At 43.4% G+C, this 16,601-nt stretch overlaps 1 protein-coding gene across 1 annotated transcript; it reads left to right on the forward strand.

Annotated features, from left to right (window-relative positions):
• The first annotated feature begins 3,547 nt into the window (after positions 1 to 3,547).
• Positions 3,548 to 5,467, forward strand: LOC131878012 (uncharacterized). Its single transcript, XM_059223890.1, has 2 exons — positions 3,548 to 4,016; positions 4,439 to 5,467. The coding sequence occupies exons 1-2, from the start codon at positions 3,821 to 3,823 to the stop codon at positions 4,630 to 4,632; spliced, it is 390 nt and encodes a 129-aa protein (XP_059079873.1). The 5' UTR covers positions 3,548 to 3,820; the 3' UTR covers positions 4,633 to 5,467.
• Positions 5,468 to 16,601: the final 11,134 nt, after the last annotated feature.

Below are 16,601 nucleotides of genomic sequence, written 5' to 3' on the forward strand. Positions count from 1 at the left end.
AACACGTACGGAGGGCTCTCACAGTTTGGTTGTGAAGTCAAGCTTAAAGTGCATAGTAAAAAGAGACGTACTTTAGAGTTGCTCTAATGTGCTGGTTATAAGCGAGCATCATGGGTAACAAAGGCAAGTAAACCATGTAATAAAACATCAACTTGTCCGTTCGTCCATTCATCCATCTTTTTAACATGGGGAACCCCTTTTTTCACTACTCAATTGTGGGCGGGTGACTCACCTCAAAATAACTTTAGAACATAAGTAGAAGATACTTTGAATATTTGATAGCATCGCTCGCAACTGAGCTTCTATCGAATTGATCCATTAACATCTGAGAAAATTTTCTGTTTGATGAAAAAAAAAGGTCCCGCATGTCTCTTAAAAATTCAGTCAAGAATTGAAAAAAAGCGCCAGGAACGACTTGGCTCTCACTCTCAGGAATCTTATTGTAATGGAGTGAAGGAAGGTCATGATGCTAAAAGATTCAACAGTGAACAAGAAGGCTGAATTGATCGTGTAGATATTTAGCGCATTAAAAATGTCCTGACCGTTTATTCCGTTTTAGAGACAATATTTCAGATCTTCCTTTGTGCTCTCTGTGGTTCTCTTTCGTGCTTTGAAAATGCGTCTCAAAATATCTGAAAGCGATTTCCAGTTCGCCTTTCCTCGATACAAAGACACTTGGGCACTTCACAAGGTGTAGGAGCAAGGTGGACGTGCATGATTTCGGAGAACTCAAAACACGACATCGTCCTCAAGAATTTGGGGTCTCAACATCGGCCAGCATCTTGTTCTGAACAATTATTCTTGCGATGCAGTTCTTAACACATAAAAGAGCTCTTGATATAATACAACACTCGAGAAACTAGTAGTCTTCTTCATAAATCTTAGAGTGCATTGCCACGAGTGTGAAGTACATTTGTCAAATCATATTAGACAGAAAACATTCCTGAAGAGCTCCACTTTGATCGTTATTTCAAAGACCCATCAATCTCTAGCCTCACGTTCCGTCCGCGCCGCGTAATCGGAAGAGCACCCAAATAGTCAGCTAGGACCGTCTTTGACGCGGAATTGAGCTTTCGAGCCGAACTATCTTGAGCTTGAACTGTCATTTTTACTCGGGCAACTCAAATCCTAGGATCTTGGTGGTACACACTCTCAGGTACTTAGTTGAAGTAAGACAAGCTCGTTTAGCGATGAAAATTCATTAAGTTGTTCATGCACGGTCATTCGCATTGGTGGATTGAGGGAAGGAACGCTCAGTTTCGGTAACCTGACCCAATTTGTGCCCATGGCTACCCGGCAAACGAATTTGTCTGTTCAGTTTCCTTCATATCCTAATTGGACCGAGCTTCTAGGTAGTTTTCAAGTGGCATGTGCTTACAACTAAGGTCTCCCCTTTCATATGGCTCACAATGGAGATAGACAGACTTAACCTCATGTGCTTCCAAGGATCAAAGACCACATAAGGTTTCTTTCTTCGTCTCATTCTCACTCTGGGTTCCAATGGAACACACATACGGTACGTAGTACGATATCGTCGCAAACTACGTACACACGAACCTTTACAGTACACACATCAGTACTACATAAGTCAAATAAAAACCTCAAAGGAAAGCAGCCCCTAATCGGGTGGCTGATTTGGTAATGCCTATTATTTGAGCGGGCAATTTCGTCCGTTTACGAATGTTTTTGCCGTCAGAACTTTGTCGCCTTTTTTTTGGTCGGAATAACTAATAATGGACATTCCTTCTGAGCTGAGAAGAAAGCTTAAATTTGGGGAAAGACGTCGTCAACATCATCATTATACTAAATATGGCTTTTATAAGGTGAAACTTGGGCTGGGAATTCCGGACTCTCTCCCGGATGACTGGGAACAAAAACAATTTGGCTTTGATTTCAAGCTTTTTCTCCATCTTAGCCAGTCTGCTCGATGTTATGTACACTACATTTGCCTTGAGTTCTCCTTCTTGTTGTTGTTGAGTTGACAAGAAAGAGTCACAACAATGTTGGCTAGAAGGTGAAGAACTGGCTTCAAGCAACGAGGATATGGAAAGGATCACGTATTGACTGATTGTTCCAAAATTTGCGGAGAAGCTAAGGTATATTTGCACCCACTCTCGCCAAGATCTCAAGTTTCCACAACATGCACTTCAAAACTCAAGACACACATTTTGGCACGGGAAACCCGAGCGAAAGAAGCAGCATATGAAGACGCGAGCAGTTCTTGTTCCCTCGCTCCAAATTATGACAAATCCAACCGTTCTGCATTTTTCCAGCTTCCTTGACTCCCTTCGGCTCTAATGAGAAAAGTGGCCGTGGAGAAATTGAGGGAAAACTTTAGCGCCAAAAACAGACACGAATGAAACCCCGCCTTGATAATAGAATGTTTTTCTCCTCCTTCTAAAACCCGTTCTCCACCCTACTTGTACCTTTCCGTCTCTTTTAGTTGAACCTAGTGGTATGGAACTGTGCCCAACTTTCAGCCTCGGCTTTTAGGGAATGGACCTCCTTCTCACTTATATTTTGGAGCAAATTCAGGAGGAGTTCCGGTTATGTCGTTGGGTTCAGTGAGCTCTCTTCAGTGAGAGAATGGAAGTCTTGAGGTTGAGGTTATCATTGTAAAGCTCGATCCCTGATGTAATTACAGCAAACAGCTAGACTTGCCCACAGATTTGATCTGGATGATGTATACGCGTTAAAAGGAGCTCGCTGTTTCCTGAGCTGTTTACATGAACTCGTTGAGTGGGTATCATTGAAGTCGGAACTGTCAGACTTTAAGCATGCAATAGTTTTCACTCTTCAAAGCCTCCAGCATAGCTATTTGAAACGCCTCGAACCAGCCTCAACTTTCGAGTTATTGCCCCATTCCGAAGTGACTTTTATCGAATGCAAATGGGACACCGAGAGAATAAGGGCAGTTTCCAATAAAAAGTTCTCATTCGTGATACCTAATTTCCTTCGATTCAGGGCCCAAGGCCGGCATGTCTTGCCCGTCTTATCATCTTTCGGTTCCCCTTCACTCGATTCAATACAACCCTGATTCTATTTTCTAGCGAACTGACTGGGATTGCGAGCTGATCCACTGGGGTAAATTTGATATCCCCTTGGTATACTCGCTTCCAATTAGGTTCTCATCCATATTGCCACATCGCAGGTTCTGTAGTCATGCAATCTTGAGGGAAATGCGACCACTAGCAGCGTGTGCACCTTTTTGAGAACGGGATAACAGTGTCGTTCCAATAGCCCACGGTGCACTGTGTACCCGCCTCAAGCTCAAAAGTGGGTGATGTTCAGTGCACTGCAAACTCGTCTAAAGCTACTGCCAAGTGAGAAGAATGATCATCAGAGATCGGAGAAGAAATGTGGAGACGGCGATGAGAATGGGAACATGCAGTGAGTGATCCAGGCGGAAGGCAAATGTGACGGCGAACCTGGGCCGCTCTCTGTTCGATCGTGGGAGTTGTTCCCTAAAGAACGATCTGATGACGAAGGAAGGCCACGAGCGAGTGGAGACGGGGACGACTTGGATCGGGGGCGGAACACTACTAGCCCTGGAGTGGTGAGAGGGAGGGAGAAATAAGACGAAGACGAGAAAGAAATAGAAGAAGACGAAGCGGACAAGGTTGGAGTGCGGTTGAGTACGGTGCAAGTTTGACTCAGTTTGTCTCTGTGATAGCTTCGATATGGACCAGCATATCGTGATCGTTATTAGTCACTGACCAAAGAGCGTGATCCAAATGTGGCGAGGCCATGAGTCCACTGTGATATTGAGCCGAATCAAGCTCTTGAGTCTTCCAGTACGAGCATTAATCTGAATGTCATCATGCTTACCACCACAACCACCACTTCCAATTTGAGCACCGCCGATGACATCGAGTTGTCGAGGATCCCCGACATCCAAGTCAATTCGGCACGCTTAGCGCCTGATCATTCTTGCGAGACATTGACAACAATTGAAAGCCCAGGAACCGAATATGATGACCACCATGAGTTGGAGAAACATTCGAAAGAGTTTCCAGGTAAGAATGAACTGCAAATGGCCTTCTTCTGCTTCTTCAGAGAGTTACTTGAAAGCATTGCTTCACGATATTTGTGGTTTGTTGCCACCCATGCTGTATCATATTCCTTTGTCTAAGGTCTGAGAACATCGATGTGTACTCAGTGGACCAAGATCAGAGTTGGCAAGGCAGGCATACAAAAGTTAGCTGGGAGTACTTTCATCCTTTATACTCGACGTCCAAAGAGTACAGTACACTCAAGAAGAAAAAGATAGATAGATAGATAGCTGGATGGACAGATGGATGTTGGTTGTTGGTTGTTGTTGTTGTTTGCTTTGAAGTGCTGGAAGTTTTTTTTTCCATTCTCCATCCCACTTTCACTTTGTTAGTGTTTTCTGGCTTCATGAATTGGGAATCAATCTATTGTTCCATGTTGCTTTCAGGTGATTTCCCTATTGGTCCCCAACGATCCGCTTCCACCGACACAGATTTCAAACCCTCGTTCAAAAGCCGTCTCAAGTGGCCCTGTGGGATGACAAACTTTCATTTCAGCCTCTGTATTGGTGTGGTGGGCTTCGCTATATTTTGGCTCTTGCTTCTACTGCGAATTTATTTACCGGAGGAGTATTTCCAGTGAATTTGAGGGAGGAAGCCGTATATTATCTCGAATGGTCCATTCACTCATATTTACCTTCAAGGGCGGCAGTATTTGAAAAAGCCCTCTTTGACATCCCAAGGTTGAAATGAGAGAAGCTGGGCGAGAAAGTCCTACTACCTACACAGCGCTGCAATAGTCTGGATGTTGTGGAAGGTAATACACTTGGAGAGGTTCGGGTCCACGGCCGCTCTTCTATTCATTTAGCCTCCGTCACATTTGGATCACGAAGCGAGGGAGGAAAAAGAGACAATTGGGCTCATTAACGACAGACACATTGCACTACCATTCTACTTCATTTGTTCGGCTAATGGCTCAGCTTGCTCTCTTTTATTTGGTTGAGACCAGAGCCAAGTGGAGTGGCAGCTCCAAGGGAAAAATCTCTTGTGGAGGCTCTGAAGTTGAGGAGAGCAAGACCTGCTCATGACACAAGAAACAATGCGATCCATTCGGATATCAAAAGGAATGCAATCAAGGAAAGCAGGAAGACAAGGTCAATCCACTGAAGCCCAAGACTGAAAAAGAATCCCTCATTTCCACGACAGCCTCTAAAATCCGAGCAGCCAGTGCTTTGAGGTGGTGTGAAATGTTATTGTGGTATAAAAACAGACCTCACTTGAGCGAGCTGATCTACTATTGTTTGAGCTCCAACTCCAGCAGAAAAACATATGTTTTGACTGAAGAAACTAAATTCTAAGGAAAGCAACCCAACCATTCTTCATGGCAAGTCCATCATGTTGAATAACATTGCCAGACCTTCTGGATGACCTTGGGATTTGCATTCAATTGCGGATGAATAAATAAGTCTCGACCGGAACCTCTATGATCGGTTTCTTTTTCATCAAATGCAGAAAATTAGAAAGCACATTTTATTGAGCAAACGACCCAAAATCATTGGAATGATAAGGAAAAGAAAAAAAATGCAAATTTTAAGTTCACAAGATTCTTACGGGAGATAGTATGAGAAGCAAAAACCTGTGGTATTACTTGATGACAGTCCTTGTTGTCAGAATACTTGGATCTGGTCTCGAGGGATGTCTTTGAGCTCATCCTCCATCGTCAGGAGCCCGAGGAAGACCATGAAAAGGCCAGACGCACCGAAGAAGTGCCAAATGTCGTGATTGTCAAAAAAGTCCAGGAAAACACATTCTTCATTGAGGTTTCGGGATTCGGCTGGAGTAAGCTGTCGGCTCTTCTGCTCATCCCGGAAGAAATATAACGCCAAGTACCCAAATATTAATGCCAAAAGTATGAACACTTGCCCGTGAGTAAAACATCCTTGACAAGATTTGCAGCGCTTTACATTCCCCACTCGTTCCCAAGTGTTGCGAATCATGTAATAGAGCATGTAGAATAGCACGTTACAGCCCAAGATTGCTATAACCACATTGGACAAGCTGTCAGAGGGTCTTTTGATTTTCTGGTGTACAGCAAAACTGGCGATCAAAATATTTAAGATGACGAACAACAAACACATGAAAAATCTCCACTTGTAAGATATACCACAAAATTCTTGATTTTCTTTTCTCTCTCTGAAATATGTTTGAGCTATAGCTTTGGGAACCCTTGAATCCAAGTTCAAAATTCCTAAGTAGTATGCATTCATGGCCAGACCCAATGTGACCAGGATATAGCACGCGAGAAAAATGGAGAAGAAAATCCAACTGGTTAGATACAACGATAGGGCCACTAGTATCAAAATTCCTCCAATAATGGCGTAGAACGTGTATCCGGTCATCACAGCATCAGGGTGTCGGAATTGGTACAGCTTCAAAATGATCAGAAAGCCCATGACGTAAAGCATAGTCGTATCGAATTGTAGACTAAAGTTGGTTGGACAAATATGGTAGATCATGCTGAAAATGCCCTCCACAGCCAGGGTGATCCCCATTGTATAGAACACGGAGTATTGGCGAGGGATTCCGGTCCCTGAATCCTTACCGCCACTAGCACTTTTGAAGCGAACCAAGATCACGAAAACCAAACCGTAAATCAAATAAGGCAAGTTGCTCACGATATGGTTGAAATCGTCAAGGAAGAACCAGGGCTTGGAGCAATAATAGTTGTGGTAACAATGTTCCATAGAACCTGTGAGGCTCTCCACGTCCTTGGCCAACATTACAAACTGGATGGAAGGTACGAAATAGAATAAACTGATCAAGGGGGTTATCACCAAATAGACCAGCGATCGATTGCGTTTCATCCAACGATCCTTTTCCCAACCGTACGAGAAGTGTGAGAGTGTGGGAGATTGGCCTAATCTCTTAAGTGCTTGTGATTTATAAGCACTGTTCTTGAACTTGCCCGTGAGCTTGGCTCTTAAGGCGCTTTGGGGTTCGTCTTCTACCTCATTTCCTTCCACATGATTATCAGAACTAGAAGAGCTATTGCTCCCTTGGGGAGTCTTGCATCTAACCAGTCCGCAAGCGAATGCACAAACCGCTGCCGTAACCACAATCAGTGTCAGAATGGGGCAAACATAATTGGAATATCCCGTGAGATTCGATAGGGTGATTCGGATGTTTGTGCGTTGACCGTAGTCCCTCGATGAAGTCCTGTGACACACGTCTTTGGCCGAGATATACACGGAAATAAAAACTTCTTTGGCTTGGTTTTGAGTCGGAGACAGGATTTGCATCGTCCCACTTTGCAAGGCTGAGAGCCATTTGTCAGATTCTCTATAACCATGGCTCGAGTCGAAAAAGCGACAAGATCCTTGACTGGCGGTGACGATAAGGCAAGGTTCCTTCGCTTCTTGGTCATGTTTTTGCTGGCTGAAGGTTTCCAAATGGAACATATACCCCGGATGATCGGATTCCATTGGCACGATAAAATTGATTGGATGGTCTTGCTTCAAAGTCAGGTTTTGATCGCTGGATTCGAGAAGGAGGACTACCTCAATAATAGAAAGCTCTACTTTCACCTCAAACTCACTATTCAAGTATATGAATAACGATTGGTTCACCTCAGCATTGGGCCTTGGATCGCTTTGCCCCAAACACATCAACGAGGACATAGATGAACGATTCTCGTTCAAGTCTAGAATGAGAGGGCCTGCATCATATAGAAAGACGCCTGTGAGCCATGGAACCTGGTTTCCCTCGTCAAGTTTCATCTTCAGCGTCACTTCGAAATCACTGTAAGGACGAGTGAGACTATTTAAAGTGATCAAGTGCTCTTGCGAAGTGTTCACTAACAACAAGTCTTGTAAATGGAAAAATTCCACTTCTTCTTGGGCTACAACCCCACAAAAACACAAAAATATTTGTAAAAAACTATTTGACCTCATGGCTAATCACCAATGGACCTGAAACACCCACTTATTTTCCAGAAAATCAGCATACATTAAGACCGAGTGTCAAAGCAAGCATCTTATCAATATTCAGTTCACTAGAGAGAGCCACAATCTCCTCCACAGCGACATGACACCATATTAGTACGGTACACACTACATACGTACTTGTTTATGTGTGGGTAAACTAAATGGAGAAGTAAGTTCAGCTTCAACAAGTGACGGGAGGAGAAGGAGCACAATTGACAAAGAGGCATTGGATTTCTCAACTCTGTGTTCATGGTCAGACTTCATACGAACGTCCATTAGGAAATACGAACCTAAAGTGTTTGTACGTAATATTGGCAAACAAATTATGTGAGCTCTAATGCTGCAGAACCGAGTCCTAGTATTGTGAACGAACGAGATGAGAGTGCTCATACTGCATTTACTCTGTCACACTCTTGGGCTTTGCATCGTCCCTTTCTTATCTTAATTCAGTTTGCCACACATAGCTTGATTTTAATGGATATACTACGATACTTTCACTATTTTTGGGACAAGAGTTAGCTGTTTCTACACGACGGTGGTTTGAGATCGGGATAGCCTTTGGTTGAGAGTGGTGGTATCGATGGAAAGAAATCCCTCTTCATACGTGTGCCCATTGAGATCTTCGAGCGATTGGATGGTGGTTTGGTGGGTGCAGCAACCTTGGTCACAAAAAAAACAACACGACCAGTCACAACACCTGGCCAGACACTTACAGCCATATGGCACTGACCCACTGGGTAGCAAAACCCACATTCCTAATGGGACAAAGACTAGATGCATTTCGGGTAAAATCCCGGTCAGAATATAGATGAAGAAGGCATGGGCCACGTTCCTGGATCGAGAGTCCACTTGCGTGATCCAGACCTCGGTGTCCACTGCCAGGGCTGGGAACTGAAGGAGACTGAAGGCAGTGACAAATAGTCCAGATAAGACCACAAATGGACGCAAGCGGTCTTTGATTTCTCGCTTCAGACTTAACAGCTTGAAGATCGATGGTAGAGCGAGGATACCCAAAGGGCCAAAATAACCCCATATCCATCGGAATGTGGTCAACCAAGGCGAGGTTCGCCAAGATGAGTAACACGAGTGTTCGAGCTTCCAATTGAGCCGATAGGAGAGCACAAACCCCAAACTGAGGCTCAATGATGATGCGAGGATCAGAATGACCAAGCCTTCTTTACATAGATTCACACTGGTCTGAGACTCGTACGAACTTCTCACTTTCCTGAGCCTCAGCCAAAGTGAGGCCAAGTAAAGGCAAATGAGGTAGAACTGCATCGTTCCACCCAACATCACTGTCACAATCAGAGTTTGTTGGCAGATGGTGTCCCCAAAGAGAAACTGAGACTCGTGCCAGTCTTGGTGGAGCAAAGGGACCTTGGCCAGGATCAGATAGCACAAATTGGCAATGATCACAAAGAGAAACACCACAAATCCCAATTTCTCGGGGTTCTCAGAGCTGATGGGGTCCTGGTATCGCTTGAGGTCTTTGCCAAAGAGATTGCCTCGTGAAGGCCATGCATTCAAATGGGTACATAAGGCGCACCCGTTGATGAAAGCGCTTATAATTACGAATGCGGAATTGGACATTAGAATGAACGTCGTTAGCATTTTCCTCAGATTCTCAGTGCTGGTACGTGCGACAAGTTAATCATATGCCAGAGATTCTTGATTTGGTCGTGTGCCAAGAACAAAGATTTGATGAGCACCGTATTTGGAGAGGGACACTAGCTTATGCTCCACCACATTTTATTGCCATTGTGAAATGGTCGGTGGTACAAATGAGGAGTCCATTTGAAATAGATTTCCCATCTAGATTAAATCTATACAGACACTTCAGTTCACGACCACCATCCATGCCAATGATTTAGGACTTCTTTTGAACTGTGAACGCCATGAATGGCTACCACTCAGTCAGTCAACCACTTTTACGCTTCCTGAATCGTACGAGTCTCTTCTCTTTTTGTCGTTTTTTGCTGTCACACCTCGTTCTCGTCCTCCTCAAAAGGGATTCAGATGAGGGAATGTGGTGGCAGAAATGATCTTGGAGAAGTGATTCATCATTCCTAGGATTTCAAAATGATTCTTCTGTCACCATCTTCTCAGCCACCACTTTGGGGGCTTTGAGGGCTTGAGCCTTTTCTTTGAACTGGCAGCCGTTCATCAGGTACAAAGGCGTATTTGGGGGGTTCCCATAGACTCAACGTCTTCGCTTCATCAAGCTCTGTTTGTGCCAATAAATGAGCCATGAACTCGATGGTACCTTTTTACACACGGGAAATGCATCGGAGGTAGACAAATGGTAAGAGGATATGCCCAATCGCAACGTCCGATGTTCTGAATTGAAGATTCCAAAGGAAAAAAAGGCACAAGATGCAACGAGTTTGGTCCGGTTCTTTGGAGGCCCGAGCTGATGCACGTGAGTACTTGACCTGAGGCCAAATCTAGACCATTAAAAGCGACCAGTGAACGATGCTAGTATGAGTTCCCTATCATACACAGATAGGAGCATGAGAATGGGATCAAAGCCACGCCATGATCAATCACAAAAACCCACAACCCTTTCTTTCTTTCGTTGGTTAGGGCCGTGGCCTCGAATCACTTTTTACTTATGACCACTTTCACCCACACGCAGTATCGACGATATATGTAATTCCCGCTTTTCTTCCAATTCACTTGCCGTAAAAAAGAGTGGTGCCTTTTTTTCATCGGAGCAGAACCACCTGCAACAACCAACGACCTGCACCACAAAACCACAATACTTGGCTCAGAGCTGTGTTACCACGTCCGTACACATCCGCGTGAAAAATACGACTAATTCGCCGTCCTTTTGAACCAGTTGCGTCTTCTTCTTCTGCTACTTCAACCAATCCTACTATTGCTACAGTCTGCCTCCTTCGAGCGAGAATAAATGCCTCCTGGGAAGAATGGTTGGCTAGTAGGATGGTTGGTTGGCTTCGCGTTTGCCCGACGACTTGGTACATGTGTTGGTTTGCTCGTCGCAAGGTCCGTTTATGGTAAGAGATACTAGGGAACCCCCAAAACATCCCCCTTCTCTGGTTTGAGGTTTGCATGATCCCAGCCAAGTAACGGAGCCATGAACTTATTCAACATATCTGATAACCCGCATTAATTGCAATCTCATTGTTCATAGAGATATTTGATCTGAATCGTCAGTTCGTGCATGCTCGGATGATTGACAACGAATATGGATCAAATGATGACAGGTACACACTGTATCTAACTGTTTGAATTCAATGAGCCCACAGGCACAAAAAAGAACGAAAACTACACGCGCGCACACACACAACACTTACCCACACTGCCGTCGTACAGCTTCATGTGAATAAATGCCTGAGTCTCCTCCAGGATTTGCATCACATGTTGTGCCGAGTAAATGTATTCTCAGATACAGATCACAACCCTTCCGGGCCGTGAGAGCATAAGTATAGTGACTACAATTAGAGCTCATTCCGACTATATGAGGATCAATAAAAGTGTTTCATGGTACCGTTTTTGACGAGAATTCGGGTCGTCAGAGGACGGTGACTTTTGTTGCCATAACTCATTTTGCGGAGGAGGAGGTCATGAAAAGCCAGACCTCATTAGCAGATATACCGACCACCGACGGACTAACTAACTTGGAAAAGCCATGTGTGCGTGTGAATATACCAATGGTTCCGATTTCGTAGGGTTCGAAGCATCTAATGTGAAGCGACCATTTTCATAAACGTATTGTGAACGGTTTTGAGAACATAACTCATAAAAAGTGAGAATAACACGAGGAATATTACAATGCCAGATGAAAGGCAATTCCGTTTCGGTATTCTAGCCGTGGAAGATATAATGGAGATGAACCTTTGATTCTCGGTTCCTTGACAATGAGCGAGGATTTATGGTGGGTTTGAATGGACCCTTTACCTAGAACATTGACAACAAAATTGAAGTCAGAGCTACAAACGTTATTCAGACACGTCATGCTGTAGTTACGAAATAACGACATGCATAAGCCAACATTAGCCTCTTTTTTGTGCTTATTTCGTTGAAAGGTGGTGTTCCTCGATTGAGAGTCGTCCATGTGTTTGTCAGTTTTTTCTGCGAACCACTTGAATTCAAAACTGAAGAGAAAATGTGTGACGTCATGAGCCTTCCAAGCACTCACAGACATGTTAATATTTGATGCTCCCTCCAAAATTGGAACGAGTTGGAGACACCACGTGTTGTCATCGTGTGAACCTGATGCTCAAACGTCCCTACTAACCCTTTTAAAATATATCTCCCATCTAGATAGTCCACCATCTATGAGTACGTGTGTGACAAAGAACCCTTCCTGGTCTTTCAAATGGGGATATTTTTGCGTTTGACGAAGTTTTTGTCCAACGCTTTAACTTGCTCTGAGGATCTTGACAGTCCTGGTGCCAAAGTGTGTTAAGAGCCTGGACAGCTCGGATGATGGGAAGAAGAAACTGTCCAGTCACCTCTCGTCAATGGGTTGAAAAGTCGGAGAAAAACAGATTACTCGCAAATTGGCACTCTCACTCACTCAAAATTTGATGGCAGCCAAATCCGATCTGATAGCATTCAGCACACACTTTGTCATGAAGCAACATTTGCAGGAATCTCTTGAGGTACGGGTATTTAGTAGTCTGATGAATTGCCTCTAGTCAAGAGTACATCAAAGGACTAGAAATTATGGACGAGCCAACAGGCCAATTAGCCTCCAAAACGAAGTGGGATTTTTTTTTTCAAATCCCTCAACTTACGCTTTACGAGGAAAGATGATTCCGGCAGCCAAAGTTCATGTGATTCGGAAAATTCCCCAACTCTTTTTATCTTTATAGACCAACTGAGGCTGTGTTGGGCAAAAAGAGGGATTTTGTGACCTCTTCATGATAGGAAATGGGGTCGTTGTTTGGCACCCAGCAATTTTAAGGTGTTCATTTCGACGAAAAGCTTTGCTCAGCTCAGAAAGCTTGCAACTCCTCCGAACAAAAGAGCCCACCAGAACTACCATGACCGAGTGGAAAAAATGTAGAATACGATCTCATTTTGTAATGCATTTCTTGAGGCTGATTGAGGAGGACGGGGGTTGGACGAACGCCAATAAGATCATCAAAACCATATCAACAATGATATTTAGAGATTTCATACCATATTTGTCAGTTCCACACGACAAAGGAGCCTTACCTAAAACGAGGATAAAGATTGGATCATGACCTGATAAGGACTTTGACATTGTTAAGTTGAAGACAGTTTTGCAAGAGCCGTTTCATTCCAGTTTGTGTTTGCATGTTCCATACAGGGAATTCGTTTCTGATAAAAATTCACGACAAAACATGGGTTCAAACAATCGAATCATATGACAACACAGGCATATTTTTTGGTGGTTGAAAATGCAACAAAATCATTGAGTGTTTTCTAGTTCAGGTAGCTTTAATTTGCTAATGATTGGTTTCAATGCCTCGAAAATAATTTATGGCCAAGACTTACTCATAGGATTCGAATCTAAAAAAGGATTTCCGGCCTTTGTACTTGGATAATTCATTACAAAGTGTTGCAGTTCTCTATTTTCGAATAGCTGCAAATTCATCCATCGACACGAATCAGCTCACGGGAGGCTAAAGCACGTGTTTTCGAGCCTCTTTTAATTCTTGTCGAGATGACTTTGCAAATCACTCATTTATCTCCTCAAGAGCATCATCCCACACACAAAAGTGAACAGGGGGAGAGAATTCTTTTTAGATACAAAAGAGTCTTTAGGGCCCATGATGGTTGGTATGTGGTCGTAAAAGTACCATTAGATCCTTGAAGTCGGGATGAAATAACGAAAGTGCTAGAAAAGAACCGTTCGTTCCCGCCGCCTTCTTCAGAGAGTTGTCTGGATGCGAATCAAATGCTAGTTAAGCTCAAAACTTGAAAAAAAAACAGTATTTTTCCCAAGAGCTGGGTGGGTACTAGATGATCAAAAGAATAAGCTGATTGACGTCACATTTGATTGCTTTATCGCAGATAAGCCAATAAGGCCAATATGCTTGGGGGAAACATCCTCAATCTGCGTAGTGAAGATCAAATCAGGCCATAACAAAGCGAGGTTTCGTGACGAGCTCAATAACTACTACGTTGTTGCAGAGTGTGGCTGCAAGCATGTATTTGTCTCCTTGGGACTCTGCTTGGTCGGGATTCGTGATGTCGACATTTGGCATCCGATGGCTGGAAGAAAACGTGCTTTGGAACAATCGCTAGAAGTCCAGGCTCAATTCCGTTGTTGGGGCTCAAGTTCGAAAAGTTCGAACCCCTGAATGTCGCAATCAGGCGGAACGATCTTCGATCCTGGTAACGTCCCGACGAGCGGCTCGTGGAAGATTAAGTGAATTAATTCACTACAAATACCTTCTGGGCCAAACATTTTCTAGAGCTCATTGTATGAGAGCTTTCGGTTGTTTGGTTATGGTTTTTCTGCACGCACAAACAGATGTGCCAGACGAATTCCAGGGCCAATTTAAAAGCTCCTCATTTCGGCCATCGATGGCCAACTTGCTTGCCCGATGTTTTCATTAGAGCTAAAGTGAGACACTTGTTCCTTATCTACGTATGCTTCAGGTAGGTTTTGTGAACTACGAAGGGAATACCAAGGGGGAAGGACTCTTGATCTGCTGCTTGATCTTGTCATAAAGATATGATAACAATCTGAACAAAAACCTGGGCCAAACTTGACAGTTTGACCGCTTTAAATGGCAACGATAACAATGCAGGGAGACAGACTTCGGACGTAGTAGATACGTACCTACATACGCTCGTACAGTACTGATGTGATAGGTACTTTACTGTGCAACGCATGTTGTCAGTTTATCTCGACTAATACGGCACAATTGAGGGTATGAAACCATTCGGGCCTGTCAAGGACCAATCAAAATCTTTTCAGAACCCACGTAGGGGAGCGTGGTTGGTATCAACCTCGCCTGTTGGCGATGAACGAGGCATTTGCTTAAAACCTTGTGAAACGACGCTCACGTCACTCTTGATTGATTCACTTCTTTGAGTTTTTTCCCCTCATCGCCTGGGCTATTTCGTCTCCGAAAAGGCCAGGAATTCCGGACATAGTTCCCCTATGCGTTGTAATTGCAGGTCGTTAGATCGTTCGTTCGTTTCAGTAGCCATCGTTATTTCGGCTTCCATTACTTCTCTCCTAAATAGAGTAGAGTACATACATAGAAGAGGAACCGTAAATAAGTGCGTAAGTAGTATGTAGGTATGCATGCTCTTCGATTCTTTTTTTCGTGGCCAATACAGGGCTTTGAGTCAGAGTCAGAGATTTATAACCAGACTCTGCTTACGTAGTATGTGCAAGATGGTTTGAACAGTGATCTTGGGGGGTTCATTTTGACGTGGGAGGCAATTCGTCGACCTAACCATGTTAGACGAGCATGCGAACACGGTGAGTAGGAAACTAAATTGGGTTTAAAAATACAGCATGCAAATGGGCTGCAAATGCTATTATCGTGTAAGTGGAAGATGTTGACAAAACTGTGTTATTAACTAAACAAATCGTTTAGTTTTTAAGAGGGTTGCAATATTCCTATCTACAATTTCAGATAACTGACATAAAACTTATTCAATCAAGAAGTCGTTTTCCCAAACATGATGCCCTAATCAACTGATCTTTGTCTCTACTTTTACATCGGTCATAAGTATTTTCTTGGTGGGAGCCCTCCAAAATTTATATGCTCTAAAAAGAGAGAAGAATCGTTGAATTAAAACCAAAGCCACTATCTTGATCAATTGGGTTCTGGGAGAAAAACGTGACCATGGCTCACTGTGAGCGCATTCTTCACTTATTTTCTGCCAAATATAATCCATTTGGCCCTCCAATGAGCAACAAAGTTTTGCTCAACAACTACTGAAGCGAATTCCTTGAGCAACGCGCCTTAGACCAGCTTCCAATTTGTTGTTGCAAATACTTTGTGGAAGGGGAGCGACGATATGTAATTATATGATCAGATTGGCCTATGAATTACGCCATATATTGGCTATGTTTGCTTGTTATAAATAAAGTCCGGGTGTCTTGTTCAATTTGACCGACAAAAATGATGGAGACTATCTGGGCATGGCGCTGATGTAGCTCATTCTCAGAGTTATCAAGTGAAAAGTAGTTATGCAAGATATTATTTACACGTCTGAATAAACAATATTTCATGTTTGTAATTCGAATTGTATGACGAACGAGACTCATACATATTCTACTTTATTCCATGTATCTATATCTATAATAGGGATGAGACCTTGTCTGACATGCACCGCCCTCTATGTTTCATTGGTTTACTATACTCGAAGTTGGTTTTCAGTTCGGAATCTCAGCCACCTTTCAAACTATTGCCAACTTCTCCCCAGGCAAAACTTTGGTACTGAAATACAATTGTACCGACATTGATTGATACATTGATAAATCTTGACGAGTAATGGGCCAAGGTGCGGGGAGTTGTTTTAGTTTTACTAAGTAAAATTTTCCTCTAGAAAACATAAGTGCAAGAAAGAAATTCATTTAGTCACCAAAAAATACGCGCAGTTTGTGTGTGATCAGTTCGAATGACCGTCGCTAGTTTTGCGGACTATTTTCTTGGACAGACACGTC

Source organism: Tigriopus californicus, chromosome 3 (assembly GCF_007210705.1).
Source record: "Tigriopus californicus strain San Diego chromosome 3, Tcal_SD_v2.1, whole genome shotgun sequence".
NCBI lineage: Eukaryota > Metazoa > Arthropoda > Copepoda > Harpacticoida > Harpacticidae > Tigriopus > Tigriopus californicus.